General features: G+C 39.8%; 1 protein-coding gene and 1 non-coding gene across 3 annotated transcripts in view; one reads left to right on the plus strand and one right to left on the minus strand.

The window, feature by feature from the left end:
• LOC144009223 (partitioning defective 3 homolog) overlaps positions 1–16,920 on the minus strand; it is a 270,024-nt gene that overhangs the window by 241,734 nt on the left and 11,370 nt on the right. For both annotated transcript variants that reach the window (XM_077508825.1, XM_077508824.1), the window contains exon 2: positions 7,495–7,596. In XM_077508825.1, coding sequence (XP_077364951.1) covers positions 7,495–7,596 — 102 coding nt within the window. The remainder of the gene's footprint in view (positions 1–7,494; positions 7,597–16,920) is intronic.
• trnaw-cca (transfer RNA tryptophan (anticodon CCA)) lies at positions 11,234–11,305 on the plus strand. The gene has a single exon. It is a non-coding gene; the product is annotated as a tRNA-Trp (tRNA).

Here is a 16,920-nt window from a genome sequence, read left to right on the forward strand (position 1 = left end):
ATGTGGGTGAAAATGTCTGTCTTTATTTGCTCCTTTACAGGCAAGACTCCCCACTTGCTTCTGAATGGGTTTTGCGTGAAAAGTCTTCTTGATCGCAAATAAAACGGCACACACATGTTCACGTAATGCGCTATAACCGGGGGGGGGGGCCTAGGCTGTGGCACATCTGTCGCACGACAGACATAAGGCATTCATGCAAGGACTCAACACGCTACTCACCGCATGTGGTGAGATTCTTTTTGGATAGAAAATAGGATGAAGACATATTGCGGAAGAGGTAAAAACATGTGCAAAGATCTACTCATAGTTTCTCATAGTGGCCCACTTACCTTCAGATGCCCTCCAACACTGAATCATACAGCTTTGATGACACTTATTTAAAGGGGCTGTCTGCCGGTTTCACTCAGGAAAATACACTTTTTAATTACAGGATTTAAACAAACAAACTACTTCTCGATTTATAGATATGGGCTTTTCATAACGTGTGAGGGTGATTTTGTCCTAAACCCATACACCTCCGGCCTGTATTTTGCCGGCAATTTGAAAGCACGCACAGATTATTTTTATTTATTTTTTTTATTCACTCACTCACAGAAGCTTACATATGTGAATGAGTGAGTGAAAAAAAAATCTGTGCATGCCCCCTCCCGCTCTGCGATTGGATGGAGGGGTGTAAACACTGTCTTTCCACAGAAACGTCCCACTGTTTACAAAACAAACACAAAATTGCAAAATACAGGCTGGGGGTGTGGGGGTTTAGGACAAAATCACCCCCACACGTTATGAAAAGCCCATATCTATAAATTGAGAAGTAGTTTGTTTGTTTAAATCCTGTATTTAAAAAATGCATTTTCCTGAGTGAAACCGGCAGACAGCCCCTTTAATAACAGAAGAAGTTTCTTTTGAAACTCATCCAATACAGCATTGAAAAAATAAATCTAAAGTTGTACAAACCCAAGCTAGTGGTTCTCCAGCGGAGATGGAAGATGCATGTAAGCCTTTGGTATTAGAGAACAGAACAACGTAATCTGAAGAGCCCTTTCAAATGAGTACAGCAGCAGTGAGAATGTACTCCGATGACGTTCGAAGGGGATTCTGCTGCCTGTCTGCAACAATATGCAAGCCTAAAGTGTTCACTACCAAGCTTAGCTCCTCAGCTTTGGCACAGCCTGCCTGCCTGCCTCCACGTGCCAGTGTCAACTTGAGCTCTGAACAGCGCCAGTCGCAATGCCAGATTCGGCTTAGCTCACGGCCTCAGTGCCGGCTCTCCAGTCTGAGTGGGTCTCTTCTCCTTCTTTGGTGCTCTTCAGTTCTACATTTACTACTTTATATCAGGTATCACCCGTGTCTTTAACACATCCACTGCCAGCCCAGCAAAAAAAAAAAAAAAAGCATCATTTGACGTCTTCTTCCGTCAATGGCAGTGAATGTGTTAAGCAAGACTTCATTTTTTTTATGTTGTTGTTGTGTGAAGGCTGTGGCACCTTCAACTTTATATTTTATTCCTCAATTTAGCATGCTACTACTTCCGCATTTTTCAACTCGACTCAACTCAAGTTTATTTCAGGAAGTGACCCAATATCAACAGGATGTGACTCACAAGTGGCCCAAAATCAACAGGAAGTGACCTGATATCGAAAGTGACTAGTAAGTTTTTTGTTTTTTGTTTTTTAATTGAGCAATTATACACAAACAAGTGTCCCAAAATCAAAAGGAAGTGAACACAGGAAGTGATCCGGAAGTGGCCCAAAATCAACAGGAAGTGACCCGATATGAACAGGGCATGACTCATAAATGGCCCAAGATCAACAGGAAGTGACTCGATATCAAGAGGAAGTGGCCCAAAATCAACAGGAAGTGACTCGATATCAAGAGGAAGTGGCCCAAAATCAACAGGAAGTGACTCAATATCAAGAGGAAGTGGCCCAAAATCAACAGGAAGTGACCCGATATGAACAGGGCATGACTCATAAATGGCCCAAGATCAACAGGAAGTGACTCGATATCAAGAGGAAGTGGCCCAAAATCAACAGGAAGTGACTCGATATCAAGAGGAAGTGGCCCAAAATCAACAGGAAGTGACTCAATATCAAGAGGAAGTGGCCCAAAATCAACAGGAAGTGACCCGTAAGGGGCCCACAATCCACAGGAAGTATTATTAGTTTTTCCTTTCTCAACCGAAAAAGAAAAACTGTCGGAGATCAACTCCCTGGCAGCCATAGGGTGAGATTATAGGATTTCAAACAGAAACCAGGTTGATGTCTGACCCTATTTTGGTCACCGTTTCCATGGGTTTCTATGGGGCCTTGTATAGAAAAAAAACAAAGCCACTTCTCATCACGTTGGCTCATCCCTTCCGAGGCATATGATAGGATGCCAGGAGCTCAGTAGGAGGCCCTGTATCTGTCACCTTCATTTGTGGTTTGTCTCTGACCCAATTATTCTCCCCGAGGCCCACCACAGATAACAGGCTTGTTTGGCAAAATACCTACCCAGTCACTTGAACCAAAGAGGCCCTGACAGCTGTCAACCAGGACAACCTACCCTATGCATGAAGGGGGAAGGGTGTGCAATGTAGTGGTATCTCACACATTTGTGTTTTTTTTTTTTCTTATTATTCTGGGTGGAGCTGTCAAAGACAGCCACGCTATTAATTGTGTTGTCTCCAACATGCTGGATAATATGTTGGGTAACATGACCTGATTTTTTTTCCTTTTCAAGCTGCGATGTAATATGCATCCTTTCTTCAGGCAGTTATGTGTATTGTGTATGTCATATCGCATATGTGAGCCAACTTGTACTCACCATTCCAATACTTTTGGAGCTTACGGAAGCGTATGCAAAGCACATCCACTCAAAAATGTCGATTAATTACCATAAAAGTATTGCGTTTTCTTATGTTTGACAAGAATAAAATGACCAGCAGGCCATAGAGTTGCTCAAAGTAAATCCTGTGGTTCCCCTGATGGCGAGGCGCACAAAGGCCGTGATTACATTTGGCTATATCCCCTCTGTGAGGGATTAGAACTGTGTGAAGGCGGGAGCTGCCGAAAAGGAACAACAATCTTTCCCAAGAAAGTGTGGCTACAAAACCGCCGACCTAATAAACAAACAAAAAAAGATGCGATACATTCAAAGCCTTGGAGAGAAATTAAATGGGGGGGGGGAGTGCCTGCTGTTGCCCGTCAACATCTGAACAAAACAGCGGAGGTGAGGATATTCTGCCTACATGCAGATTTAGAGCTGAGTGATGTTCCTGCATGTTGATCACACTTGACTACAGTCAAATTGTGTTGAAGGAATTTTAATTCGCATTTCTAGAATGATGTATGAAGAGCATGAGTGTCTTATTGTTTACATTCGTCAGTGTTTATATATAGAAATAATATTGTTAATTAAAAATTGTAATTAATTTAAAAAAAAATGGGCAAAAATATTAAACATATTGTGTTTAATATTTTTCCTCAAATTTGGTTTGGAGTCGGAAAACATTAACAGCCATGCAGGCACTTTAATATTTCAAACTAAAAAGGCAACATTAAAATGCATATACAATTTAATTTAGCAACAGCATCAAAATGCCGATACAAAACACATAAATGGCTAATCTAGTGTTCTTTTGTTAAATATTAAAAAGGCAACAAGCTAGATGCACATTTGACTGAATCTAATCCAACTGAATTTAATCACAACAATGGCACTCAATCAAGCTCACCAACAGACCAATATAACGTACCGTAATCAATACTCTTCCCTTAAGTGATAATGCATATTTAATGCCACTTCAATAGCAAACCAGAAAAAAATTATAGATATCCTAGCAAAAAAATGAAAAACATGCACTGTTGTTAATGGGCCCACTTTTTGCATTTGTCGAATACAAAATGTGTGCTAATCAAATATGGATCAATTAACATATACAGTTATCATGTGTGAAAACATGAGGCTTAGATTGTTGAGCCGCACACAATAGTCCCTCGTCAATGTCAAAAGACTTAATTCCACGCACACGCGCGTACTTGGCGATTAGTAATTAGTCTGTGATTTCCCCCGGCGGTGTTCTGGTACCTGGGGAACAGCTGATGGGAGCCTGCTTTTAGCCTCGGCTAATTTCACTCACAGCTTGAGCTCGACCCAGAGCGGGTGCCCACTTGGTGCCAACGGCGGTTGCCATGGCAATGCCAACTTGAGGGCAAATTGACCGCCACGGAATAAAAGGCTTTGTATCTGGTTTCTATTATAAATCGGTGATTAAATGCACATATACGCTGTGTATGTATTATACTGTGCATATAATACTTTTTTTTTCTCTTTTTTTTTTTATATGTAAAATGTATAGTTTCACAAAATGAATTAAAACTCACCTCGAAATACAAAACAACAGACATTTGTACCCTCCAGTTGTGGTAAGGTGTCAACATTAAATCGCTAAAAGCAGGACAAGAGCGCCCCTCAGTGGTCTGAAAGTGTAATAACGTGTGTCTGGTCAAGGCCTCGTCAGCTTCTTCACTAATGAGCATTTTCTAGTTGGCATTGCATGCATTCAATTAGTATCGGCGGGAAAGGGCATCCTTACTCTCCTCTGCTCATAATAAGGCAGATACAGATACCAAACACTTAATATCCAGTTCACATTGTTTCTTTCAAGGCAACATGGTGGGTGTTGTTTGCTGTTTTTTTTTTTCGAGGTGTTTCTGTAAAAACTATTTTAAATCATAATAAATTGCACTTGTTGAATGTAGAGAGCAATACTTACTGATTAGGAGCAGCAAGACACTCACGTTAAGCGATGCCAGGTTTGTATATCACTGGAATTGTGCGCCTAACTTGAATATAATTGCCCATAATGGACCGTTTTCATCGATTTAGTAAGTCATCGCTTTACTGCATTGTTGGAGAATGCTTGGGGAAAAGAAAGAAAAAAAAAGAAAAGAAAAAAAGAGTCATTTCAATTCGTCACTTTGCCATCTGGTGTAAGGATTAATTGCAACTATCAAAGCAATTTGCAGCCATTTTACAACAATAAAGGGTGTTTTGTTTTTTTTCTTCAAGATTCTGAGCTACTTACTGTGTATAAATTAGTTCTTTTCTTATTTTCTCTCAAAGCTCTGACGTAATTTGTTATGACCATCTGTGTTTTCAATCAGTGTCCAGCTGATGGCAGCAGAGAACAAAAAAACCTGAAGACTAATGTTGCACCAGGATAAGGAACACAATTTATTGCAATGGGATAACTGAACAAATGTAAAAAAAAAAAAAAAAACATGTGGTACTACATTATAAAATTCCTTATGCCCCTTTTGAAATACTCCACCTCTATTAAGACACAATTGCAAACTATTTCTTTTAGGACAAGCCTTTAGCTTAAATGGGTTAAAGTTAATCATAACTAAGACAAACATTAGGGATGCAATGATATCCGAACATCACGATATGATATTATCACATGAAAGTCACAATATGATAATTATCACAATATTGTGGGGGAGTTGGCGATATTTAAAAAAGATCCCAATATTAAAAAATAAAAAAAATTAAAAAAAATTAAAAAATTAAAAAAAGTGCTCATACTAAAAAAAGCACAATATTGTGTTTTTGTACATAACAGCAATACATATAAAACCACCTACAATCTCTCATAACAATATTGAGGCACTTATTTGCTAATGCAATCACACATTGATTGTTTCACAAGCAAATTAGGTTCCCCTTCACCTGACAATTAGTATAGATTTTAAACATAGAAGGCCAAAACATCCCTAATAAAAATTAAATTGCACTAATAAACTAGCCACTAGAGGGTGCTAGAACTGCACAAATGAAAATCAGCTTGACTTTTTTAACAGATGTGTTCCTTTTTAAACATGACGACAACGATATTGTGGCGGTTTTAATATTGCAATATCACGATATTGCCCTTATCGTTAGATCCCTAATAAGCAGTATAGAAAATGTATGGATAAATTGATGATAAAGTAATGTCTTTTTTTAATTAAAATTAATGTTAATTTATTGAATTTAATTCCCTTTTCCTGGTTTGTCACAAAAATACTTCATGATGCTGGATAGTTTGTTTTAATAGCAAGTCTACTTTTGTGTCATCCATCAACCACTATTACTGACAAACAAAACACTAAAGGGTGAAAACTGCCTTTCAAAGCTTCATATCAACAGCATTAACTGGTTAAAAATGGAGCAAAAGTCTTTGGTTAACTATTTGTGAAATACAGAGAAACGAGGACAGAGTTGCCGATCAAAAGAACTGGACAGACTGGATTTACTACTACTACTGCTACTACAAACGCACAAGAGGAACCAAACACCCACGCAGTATTGACACAAACTGTTGTACTGTTCATTTGAGCTGTTGTGGGGAAAAAAATATACACAATACATGATAATAATGCAGGAAATGCACAACTGGGGCGAGAGCGGAACGCAACATGGAGAGAACCGGGTGGGTCTGTTTAACGTGAAGGAGTTTGGTGAGGTTATTGTTGGCTTTGAATATGAGGAGGAGGATTCTTGAAAGAAATGAGGTGTGTAATGGGTAGCCAGTGCTGCAGAACAGGTGTGATGTGACTGTCAAGGGATCTTGTTTAAATAAGAGCCCAAGAACTACATCATGAATTTTGAAAAAAAAAAAAAAAAAAAAAAAAAAAGAATAAATCTCAAAACCGGAGATTCCTCACTGATTTTGCTTTCCAATGCCACACAAGGCTTACTGACATCAATAGAATAAGCAGCAGGTGCAAGGTGCAAAACAGCCGCTCTCATCCTCCATCTCACCTGATTTGTAACCATGGCACCGAGTCGTTATAATGAGCACTCATACAAACACATTCACATTGAAGTCATACTCGGAACTAGAGGTGTCAAAATCAATCAATTAATCAACAAGTAATCAATTATCAAAGTAATTAACAACTACTATAATAATCTAGTATTCGTTTGGAGCAATTTTTCAAGTGAAAATTGCTTAAATTATCAGATATCAGCATCTCGACAGTAATTAACTCATTTGCTCCCAAAAACGTATAAATACGTTTTTTTGAATGCTCTAAGTGTCCCAAAGACGTATTTATACGTTGTTGTTTTTTTGTCTTTATGCTAGAGCATAAAGAAGGCTTTGATGCCTCTCAATTGCAATGAATGCTTGCAGAAATGGCAGTTACACAAACGGCCAGCAGGTGGCAGCAGAGCAAAGGGGATCAACCAGGGCCATGTTGAAAAAAAGCTCAATTACTCACAATTTGTGAATATTGATAAAACTTAGCTCTCTTCTAATGCTAATTGCTGCAAAACGGAATCAGATAGAAACATACTTTTTTTTTCCTGATGAAAGAAGAGACTTTAATCTTTCTTTTGATAGGTTCCATGTTTTTATAGCAATAGAACACAATATTCTGTAGGCCTTGCAAAATCAAAATAATCAATAGAATAATCAATCCAAAAAATATAAAAATAAAAACATATAAAAACATTAGGACTTACCCTGTCCTTGTCATCCGCCACGTCATTGAGCACATCATCCAGGTCAAGGATTCCGCCATCACGGTGTTCCAACCTGTGGACCTGGACCCAATAGCTGGGGTCCTGAAAAAAAAAGAAAAAATAGAAAGGGGGTTGTATGAGAAAAATCCAGAGCATTATGTTTATTTGCCATACACGTGCATAGGATTTGAGATGTTATCTGCGCCGTGCCAAGCCAACAGATATTGGAATCAGCTGATCTGATCACTATGTGGGTCATAAAAGCGCTACCAGTTGGCACGTTGTGATATTTTCATGGATTGACTTTCATGCTAGCTGTTACGAAATGTTTTAATCTTCTGTATGCCCTGATGCATTTATTCATGTTTTTGTTTTGTTTTTTAATAGAAAAGGATCTGAAAAAAATGTAACCTGTGGATCAATCTCATAAAACCAAAGATAACAATATGATCAAGATGCCGATATCGGATGCAAAATAATTTCCAAATCAACGTTAAATTGCGTCAACTACATTTTTTGGGGGTTTTTTTGTTTTGTTTTTTTGTCAATGGGCAGTGCAACGTCTAAGTGGAGTGCTGCCTGGTCAATGGGATGTGAAATCAAAACCCCCCCACTAACTTTGGCCAGCAGATGGCAGCATTGTAACTCTTTTCAATGGGCTGCCAGCGTATGAAATTACAATGAGACAAGAGGGAATCTGATGAAATCTGATGAAATAGAACGTTTTCAAGTATGAAGTGTTTGTCACATTAAATTTAATTTACAAAGCTTCATGAAACCAAAATTATGAGTGAGAAAGTCACTGTTGTGGAGAAAATTTATCTTTTCACAAAAAGTTTGTTTTCCTCCTTATTTTTCTATTTTCACTTGGTTGTCACTCCAATTACCTCTTTTCAAATAGTGATTACTAAAGAACGGAATAAGGTAGAAACATACCTTTTTTTTTCTAATGAAAGGCTGGAACGCGATCTTTCATGTGGTACCCACCATGTTTATGTAGTCATAGTACACAATGCTCTGTTTGCCTTGAAATATTAGTTAAAATGCTTGAAATCGTCTGGCACTGTCGGGGTTGTTTTTTTGGATAACGTTTGGCAGTAAAACAGTTAAAACCATCAAGAGTGCAGTGCAGCTGGGATCAACTCAAGCTCACCCGTGACCCTAATGAGGACCAGCGGTACAGAAAATGGATGGCCGGTTCGGATGTTAAGAGTCAAGGAAACAGTTTTTGGTGGAAAACTGTCAAAAGGTACATTTAAAAGGTTTCTATTTCAGTCCATTTCCTCCCCTCATTTTTTTCTGGCTCTGGCCAGCCCATCTTCCAGCATTGAGGCATGAAAGCCAATCTAGACAAGAAGGGAAAGACAAACCAATGAGCTCGAAGACTATTCCTTCCATCCTCATGTTAGGAGTGAATCCCCTCTCGCGCTTTGTCTATGCTGTGTCCTCCCTTGGTCTGTTTGTTTTCTTCAGCCCTCGCTCTCCTCCAAACTGAGCTATCTTTGGGTCTGTGGTCAAATGCCTTCAGGCTCTGTTTTACTTAACTCCACTCTGGTTCACCAGAAAAAAAAATGGTCCAACTCATGAAAGGAATGCTGGTGTGTTAAAAGTTTTTTGTTTTTTGTTTTTTTTTAGGTTCTAAGGAAGGAAAATGTGGTAAATCCAATGTTGACAACAAACTGAGCAGGAAGCGGATGTTGTAGACAGTCACATTTGAATATAGTTTCCCGATACGATTGAATTCACCAAAATGTGGGCACTCCCGCGGGCCCGTCATTGACGATGTCCACCTTTGCGAATTTTTGGCGAGTGCTTTATGACACGAAGCCGCGAATAAATACACAGACTGAGCAGGTTTACGTCGGTCAATAAAGATCCTGACGTTGACGTCACGCGTCCCAAAATGGCCGAATCCGATGCTAGCTTCCGGTTAGCATTTGCTAGCTTCCTGTTAGCGCTAGGCTAGCGATGTTTTAAAAACGAAACTGTTTTGTATTTAAATATACAGTGGATGTAATTCTTAACGTTATATGTTTAGTTTTACAGTTAAATACAACTGCGGTGTCATTAAACAACTTAAATGACGCTTAGGGACAACACCAGAATAACATACGCTATGCACTTGCTAGTTGTGAATGCTATGAAGTAAAGCAAAATGGTACATTCAGGGTACTTTCACAGCATCGGAAACCTCAGTTTTCTTCGATAACGTTTTAAGGGGGAAATAATCACCCATTTGGCCGATTGTTTGAAGGCCAATAATCGGCCGATTATAATCGGCGGCGATTAATTGGTCGGGCCCTAATCTAAACATGTCCACCTCGCGCATGTATATCATGTGCTTTTCATCAAAATGACTGTCAAATGCACTTGGGCAGAAAGTTGACGAACAAATGCTAGCTTTAGCCTTCCTCACCGTTCTCGTCCATTAACGCTGCACCGCTACTTTTCCTGCCGCAGGGAGGCGTATTCAGAAACAGTCACATGACTCTATTCGGGTCAGTACAGAATCTCCTTCTCAGTCTGTGTATTATTTTTTTTTTTTTTTGAGGCTTCACGTCATAACGCGCTCGCCCAAAATGTGAAAGCATTCACCAAAAGGTGGGCATCCATCAATGAAACAGTGCACAGTAGAGTCAGCCAGATCAGTTTTCCCAATGACTAAGATGTTCCTTTTTCTAGTGGAAAGCTGAAGCAAGTAAAGTCCATAAGAGCACGGTTGGATGCGTTTGGTCTAAAGGAATTTGAAAGCTCTGGCATCGATCCAATCAAACACATTTCGGATGAATTCAAACAGATCTCACGAAGGCTCTTCAGGATGAATGGACACACATTACCAGAAACACTATAGTAAGTCTTACCAGCAAGTAAAGCTACAAAAGGATAACCAGTAGCAGATTGACCAAAAATTCTTCAAGGTGCCTAAATACTTCTGTTCATAAGGTGAAACCAAAAGGGACAAAATTCTGTATTCAAATGCCATATGTCAATTTGGCACAGACACCATCCCTGGCTTGTTCTTCAAATGGATTACTTTTGAGAGCAGCTCAGCCACAAAAACATAATCCCGAAGACACACTTGTGAAGCCGAAAGAACATGAGCAGACACTGTTTGGATTTGACACGCTTGACGTGATGTAGGAGTTTTACAACCGTGGTGCTCTGCCATGAGAAATATGAGAGCAAAGCCCTCATGACAGAAGTATGAGCAGACTTCACCACTGAAAGGGACCAGGAAAAAAGTGTGCTTGTCAAGAGTAACAAGTTTGCTGTAGAAATCAATGTTATCATATTTCATTTCACTTATTAGCATTAGGTTTCAGCCTTTGCTGTTTTTTAAGTTCCATGTTCATTCAGTGTAATCATACATTTGGATCTGTATAGGAAGCCTGAGTGCTTATTGTTCACACATCGACCTCGAGCCACCTTGACCTTGCGATACGTACTCCACCTGACTTGCCTTCATCAGGTATTGACTTGTTCCCCTGTATGACACACAAACATACTCACAGAGACTCAATAACAAGCAAGACAAAATCCATGTCTTTGTACCACAGGAGATTTCCCGTCCTTGTCACAAGTTGCACAAAAAGCTCGTGCCCCGAGGTGATTCAGCAGAGGACTGTGCGCAAGCGAGAGAGAGCGAAAATGTGTCTGTGAATGTTTCTGAATGCAGCGCATGCCGCCGTTGCCATCCCACAACAACCGCAACTCGATTTTCTGTTGCCGTCAGTAGCGGGACCTCGTGGCGCAACGGTAGCGCGTCTGACTCCAGATCAGAAGGTTGCGTGTTCAAATCACGTCGGGGTCATTGTTGTCAAAGACAATCATCCTTTTGAGTTCGAAACTGCTGATGGCATCTGAGAAAAATGTGCGAAGTTCACAATAAAGATAAAAGGTTGTCATTTCAAGATAGTATCAACAGCTCTCTTTTGTCAACTGGGTGGGATCTGATCCCTACACGATGAGTCATACAGTAGAACGACGCTGTGCTGATGGCTAATGCCTGAAAGAGACATTGCCCATCACATGCAACACATGCACAGCAGTTACAACTCTTTGACCGCCAAAAACGTTTCATAACGTTTAGGAAAATCACGATGTATGCCGCCATAAACGTTAAGTGGCATAAACTTTTTTTTTTTTTTTTTTAGATATATCAGTGGTCAGTGCAACGGCCAAGTGCAGTGCAGCCGGGTCAATGAGTTGTGAAATCAAAAAACACCCACAAACTATAGCCAGCAGATGGCAGCGGTAGCTGCTCGGGCCCTAACTAGAGCTGCGAATCACAATGAAACATGACGCAATCTGATGAAATAGAACGTTTTCAAGGCTGACGTGAATGATAAAAGCCTTTGTAACATTAAACCTAATTTGAAATCAAAAACACCCACTAACTATAGCCAGCAGATGGCAGCGGTAGCTGCTCGGGCCCTAACTAGAGCTGCGAATCACAATGAAACATGACGCAATCCGATGAAATAGAACGTTTTCAAGGCTGACGTGAATGATAAAAGCCTTTGTAACATTAAAACTAATTTGAAATCAAAAACACCCACTAACTATAGCCAGCAGATGGCAGCGGTAGCTGCTCGGGCCCTAACTAGAGCTGCGAATCACAATGAAACATGACGCAATCTGATGAAATAGAACGTTTTCAAGGCTGACGTGAATGATCAAAGCCTTTGTAACATTAAACATAATTTGACGGAGAGTCACTAAACAAAAAATATTAGTATCAAAGTCACAGTTGTGGAGAAAATGTATCTTTTCTTTTCAATTTTCGCTCAATGTCACTCAAATGACCTATTTTCAAATGGTGATTACTAAAGAACAGAATAAGGTAAAAACTGTTTTTTATAATGAAAGAATAGAATGCGATATTTCATGTGGTAACCATGTTGTTTATGTAGCAAAGGAACACAATTTTCTATTTGCTTCGAAAAATGAGCTAAAATGGTCGAAATCCGCTGGCATTGGGGGTTGTTTCTTAATAACGTGTGGTAGTAAAAGAGTTAATGTAATCATTCTAAAGACAATAACTGATGCACAATATTTTGGTATTGCGTTCCCTCGCAAAGATTGCAGGGAACGCAATCTCTGCGAGGGAACGCAAAGGTTGTTTTTTTTTCTACCATGTCACCTTAGGGGCTCCGTAGTGTATAGACAAATATGAATCCAACATACAAAGCCTCTTTGGAGCTGCTGAGGAGAAATTATCCAATTACAAGTTAAAGAAACATAAAAGTCATACTAATTTCTTCAGTCCTCCACAGCAAAATCTACAACTGCGTGACCTTCTGATCCTCAACTCGTCACCCTTTATGATTACAGAACACAGAAAGCTCAACATCTGGTCCAAATAAACAAAAAACTGCCTCATGACTCAACAGGAGCTGGAATTGCGACTGGGGCCAGAGATGATGGCAATGCGACGACCTCATTGAGCGGGTTGCCTAATGACACATCATTAAGCCAATTAGAGAGTCAACCTATCGTCACGTTATGTGTATTTTGGGGTATGGCATATACATTTCTTGGTCATTCTAAGGCCTAACTGGTTAGGCAAACATCTCAGAACATATGTAAGCACTTTGTGGAGTGAGCACCTTATCGCAAGGTGCAGCTATAAGGCCCTCACAGTCTGGCACAACTGCTGAAAATGAGAGAAAGCAAATTAAAACGTCATGAATGAGCCAACAATACAGTGTAAGTGGCTATTAGAGGAAAGAAGCAGAAGGTGGGTGTCATGTTACAGAGAGACGCTTGAACCTCAGATCCCTGAGGGAGACGCTGCATTTAAGCCATCTGCTCATCCAGAGAACCCCAACGAGGACGGTCAGATTTCTCGCAGATGTGAGAAGCGGCAGATGATGACTTGGCAAAAATATAAATATAGTTTGCTTTGCACCCTCAGATAAATTACAGAGCAATTCCATCATGAGTGAAAGATCCAGCCAAATGAAAAAATAAATGGGTGTTCCTACTTGGATAACTATCTTAAATGTTCCTCTTCAGTACAATCAAAAATTCGGTTTTGTGTCGTATGTGCATCCACATTACAAAGCGGACTAGCAAGAGATAGCTGGCTGAGTCTCCTAGCAACATTTTGTTTGCTTTATTCTACAAAAAAAATGGCATCACAGATTAATTCTTTGACTGCCAAAAACGTTTAATAACGATCAGTAAAATCACGACGTTTATTGCCATAAACGTTAAATAACGTCAACAATTTTTTAATGTTTTTTTTCTCAGTGCGACGTCAAAGTGCAGCGCTGCCTGGTCAATGGGTTGTGGAATCTAAAACACTCTAAACTATGGCCAGCAGATGGAATCATTGTATCTTTTTCCATCAATGATCAAAGCCTCTGTCATATCAAAGTTTTTCTTTGATAACATCTGGCGGTAAAAGAGTTAATAAGATTTGATGTGCTAACTCCAAACCTCCCTACCATCCAACAAAATGGAGTGCATTGCTAATTCAGTCACATCTAGTTTTCTGCCTAATGAAGTACAATATTACACCAGCTATAAAAATTAAGCTACATACACAAAGACCTCCACAATCACAAAGCTCCTCCAGGCAGGACTGTTCTACTTAATAAACTAGCTTTGAAAGAGGAGTTCAGCCAATTCAGCTTGTGCTATTCAGACTTGTAAGGAGATGAAGCATAATCCCATCTGATTTCAGGCAAAATGCAACTGCCTGTACAGAAGTCACTTATAGTGTGCACCCATACACCGCCAGTGACTATTTTCATCCTTAAAACATACATTTAAAAAGGAATATATTAATTGATTATTTTACCCCCACAGTTGATTAAAGAAATGTAAACAAACCACCTACCCATCCCCAAAGGCAAAAACATATTTTAAGACCGTAAGTCCAATAGACTTAGCAAGAATGTTTGCTCAAGATCATTACACGCAACAAACATGTACCATTCCATGTCATTCTGTACAAAATTCCCAAGATTACACTTTGAAAATGCAGCATCTTGGCAGCATTTCATGGGTATAAAGTCAAAAGCTGACGACGCAATCTGGGGTCTTCTCGGCTCAGCAACACTTTCTTCCTCTCTCTCTCTGATTGATGCTTATGTTAAAGACTGGATTCACATTTTACTAAAAGCAACAGAATTCTTGCTATGTAGAATTGGAGAATTGGTGAAAAACTGTAACTTTTGATACACAATCTAGATCAGAGGTTATCTTTCCAACCAAAACTGGCCATACAGATCTTTGACTCTGCCCAATTGACTACACCATCTACCTTATCTAATCCAGGCCATCGGTTTCTCTGCAAAAGAAGCAAAGGATCCAATCAGCATCACCACAGCACTGACAAAGAACCACTAAGGCTAATATCCATCTTTGTTTTTCAGCATTGTTTGAGTTAACATTCAACAAAAAGTTTGGCTGGTGGCATGGCAACACACTCATGAATATCTATATCTATTAAAAGACAGAAATAAAATGTAAAAAATAAAGTGCTAATCAAAAAACATAAAGCCCTTTCCTTCTGCTTCAAATTTGTCACTCTCTAATCTCCCACTCTAGGCTGGCCTACTCCTCTAACTATAACATCATATTTTTAGCAGAGCAGAACTTGTGGCTTCAGATGGTTTGAATGATTTCCCCACCGGAACAGCAGCTGGAACACTTACGGAACAAGAACATTGGGCAAAATTGAGTATGTCATATGTCTGCAGGCTGCAAGGTGACTCCTCCCACTGCTTACCGTGCCCTTGTCTGTTGTCTGCTAATGGACTGACCATTCAAGCTTCAGAGCACGTCAATGAATTGAACCACTTATTTCTAGTCAACCTAAGCCCTGAGCTCATATTTCATTTATATGTTCTGCCACTATGCCTTCACTACACAATGAGTGACCAAGACACATCCGGTTTGGAAGGATTTATACCGGATTTTGCAAGATGTACAAATTTCAGGGAAAGAGTCAGAATATGACATTATTAACTCATTAGCTCCCAAAAACGTATAAATACGTCATATTTTAAATGTTTTAAGTGTCCCAAAGACGTACATATACGTTTTTGTTTTGTTTGTTTTTTTATGCCAGAGCATAGAGAAGGCTTTGATGCAGTCTCTCTACTGCAGAAAATGGTTGAGTGGCAGCAGAGTATAAGAGATCAACCAGGCCATGTTAAAACGAGCTGATTTCCCCACAGTTCCAAGCAGAAATGTGAAAAACAATTAAACTTAGCTATGTTCGATTGTTAATTGTTGCACAGCGGAAACAGAAAGGAATATGCTTTTTTTTTTCCCTGCTAAAAGAAGAGACTCTAATCTCTCTTTTGGTATATTTCGCGGGCCTTGAAAAATCAGTCAAAATCCAGGAAAACACTTAAGTGAAAATGGTTGGGAGTGAATGAGTTAACAGTATAGAGAGGGAAGAAATAGGGCCCCCATCATTTTGTTTTCTTGATCTTCTCCAATTGATAACAACAAGAGGCGGTGAAAACATGACAAAATTCTGATGACAGAAACCACTGGAGGCTATGCTGCAAGGTTAATTCCAGAAACTTCTCTGTAAATTGATGAGTGAATGAACATTCCACCCTGCTACAGATACTCAGAGTCTGTGTGAACTGGTTTAATTGTGAAACGGTTAAACGAGCAAAAGTCACCCAGACGTAACATTTGCTGCCATGCGGCCCAAGTACAACGATACAATGCCTCTTAAGGCATCGTATCAGTTTGACATCCTCCCTACAGCTACTCTCTGTCGCTTCGTGTTTTCACTGAGGCTGCTCTTTATTCAAGGCACTGAGTGATGGAGGACAGCCCTAGCAATCTCTCTGTAAGACCACCAGTGTTGATGGCAGGCGTGGTGTGAAAATAAAAGGCAGAAAATGGCACCGAGCCATGTGGTGGCCACGGTGGTTATAGAGGATGATGTGGAAATGGTGACAGGAGTCCTTTGTGGTCTAGTGGTGGGGATGAAGAACTGCAGATGCCCCCAACACCCACCCAGGATGATTTAAAACAGAAGGTCTAAATAAAAGTCTCCTGGGACGAGCGTTTACTTATGAACTTTCGTCGACCTACCAAATTTAAGCACCTAGAAAGATTGTGAAAAAATGGTGGAAGGAAAGATGAAGTTGTATGTTTCACTCTTCCAGTGGACTTAATATTGCAGTGACTAAAAATGTCTTTGAACATGGTCCGGCACCCATGTGGCCCATACAATATATTGTCAGACAATTACAGTGGAAAAAGGGCGCTCAGCAATGAAATTGTTACTTTTTCTCAAGAAAACTGCCAAGAATGAGGCAAGGAAAGCTTTGAGTGCTGCAGGGAAGTCAACCATATGCAAAGTGAATGTTAGTTGAAAGACAGAGTGGCTGCTGACAGTGAGTGAGAAACCGGCTGGACCAGGTCAATCGCACACCCACGCAAGTC

Source organism: Festucalex cinctus, chromosome 20, assembly GCF_051991245.1.
Source record: "Festucalex cinctus isolate MCC-2025b chromosome 20, RoL_Fcin_1.0, whole genome shotgun sequence".
In the NCBI taxonomy this organism is placed as follows: domain Eukaryota; kingdom Metazoa; phylum Chordata; class Actinopteri; order Syngnathiformes; family Syngnathidae; genus Festucalex; species Festucalex cinctus.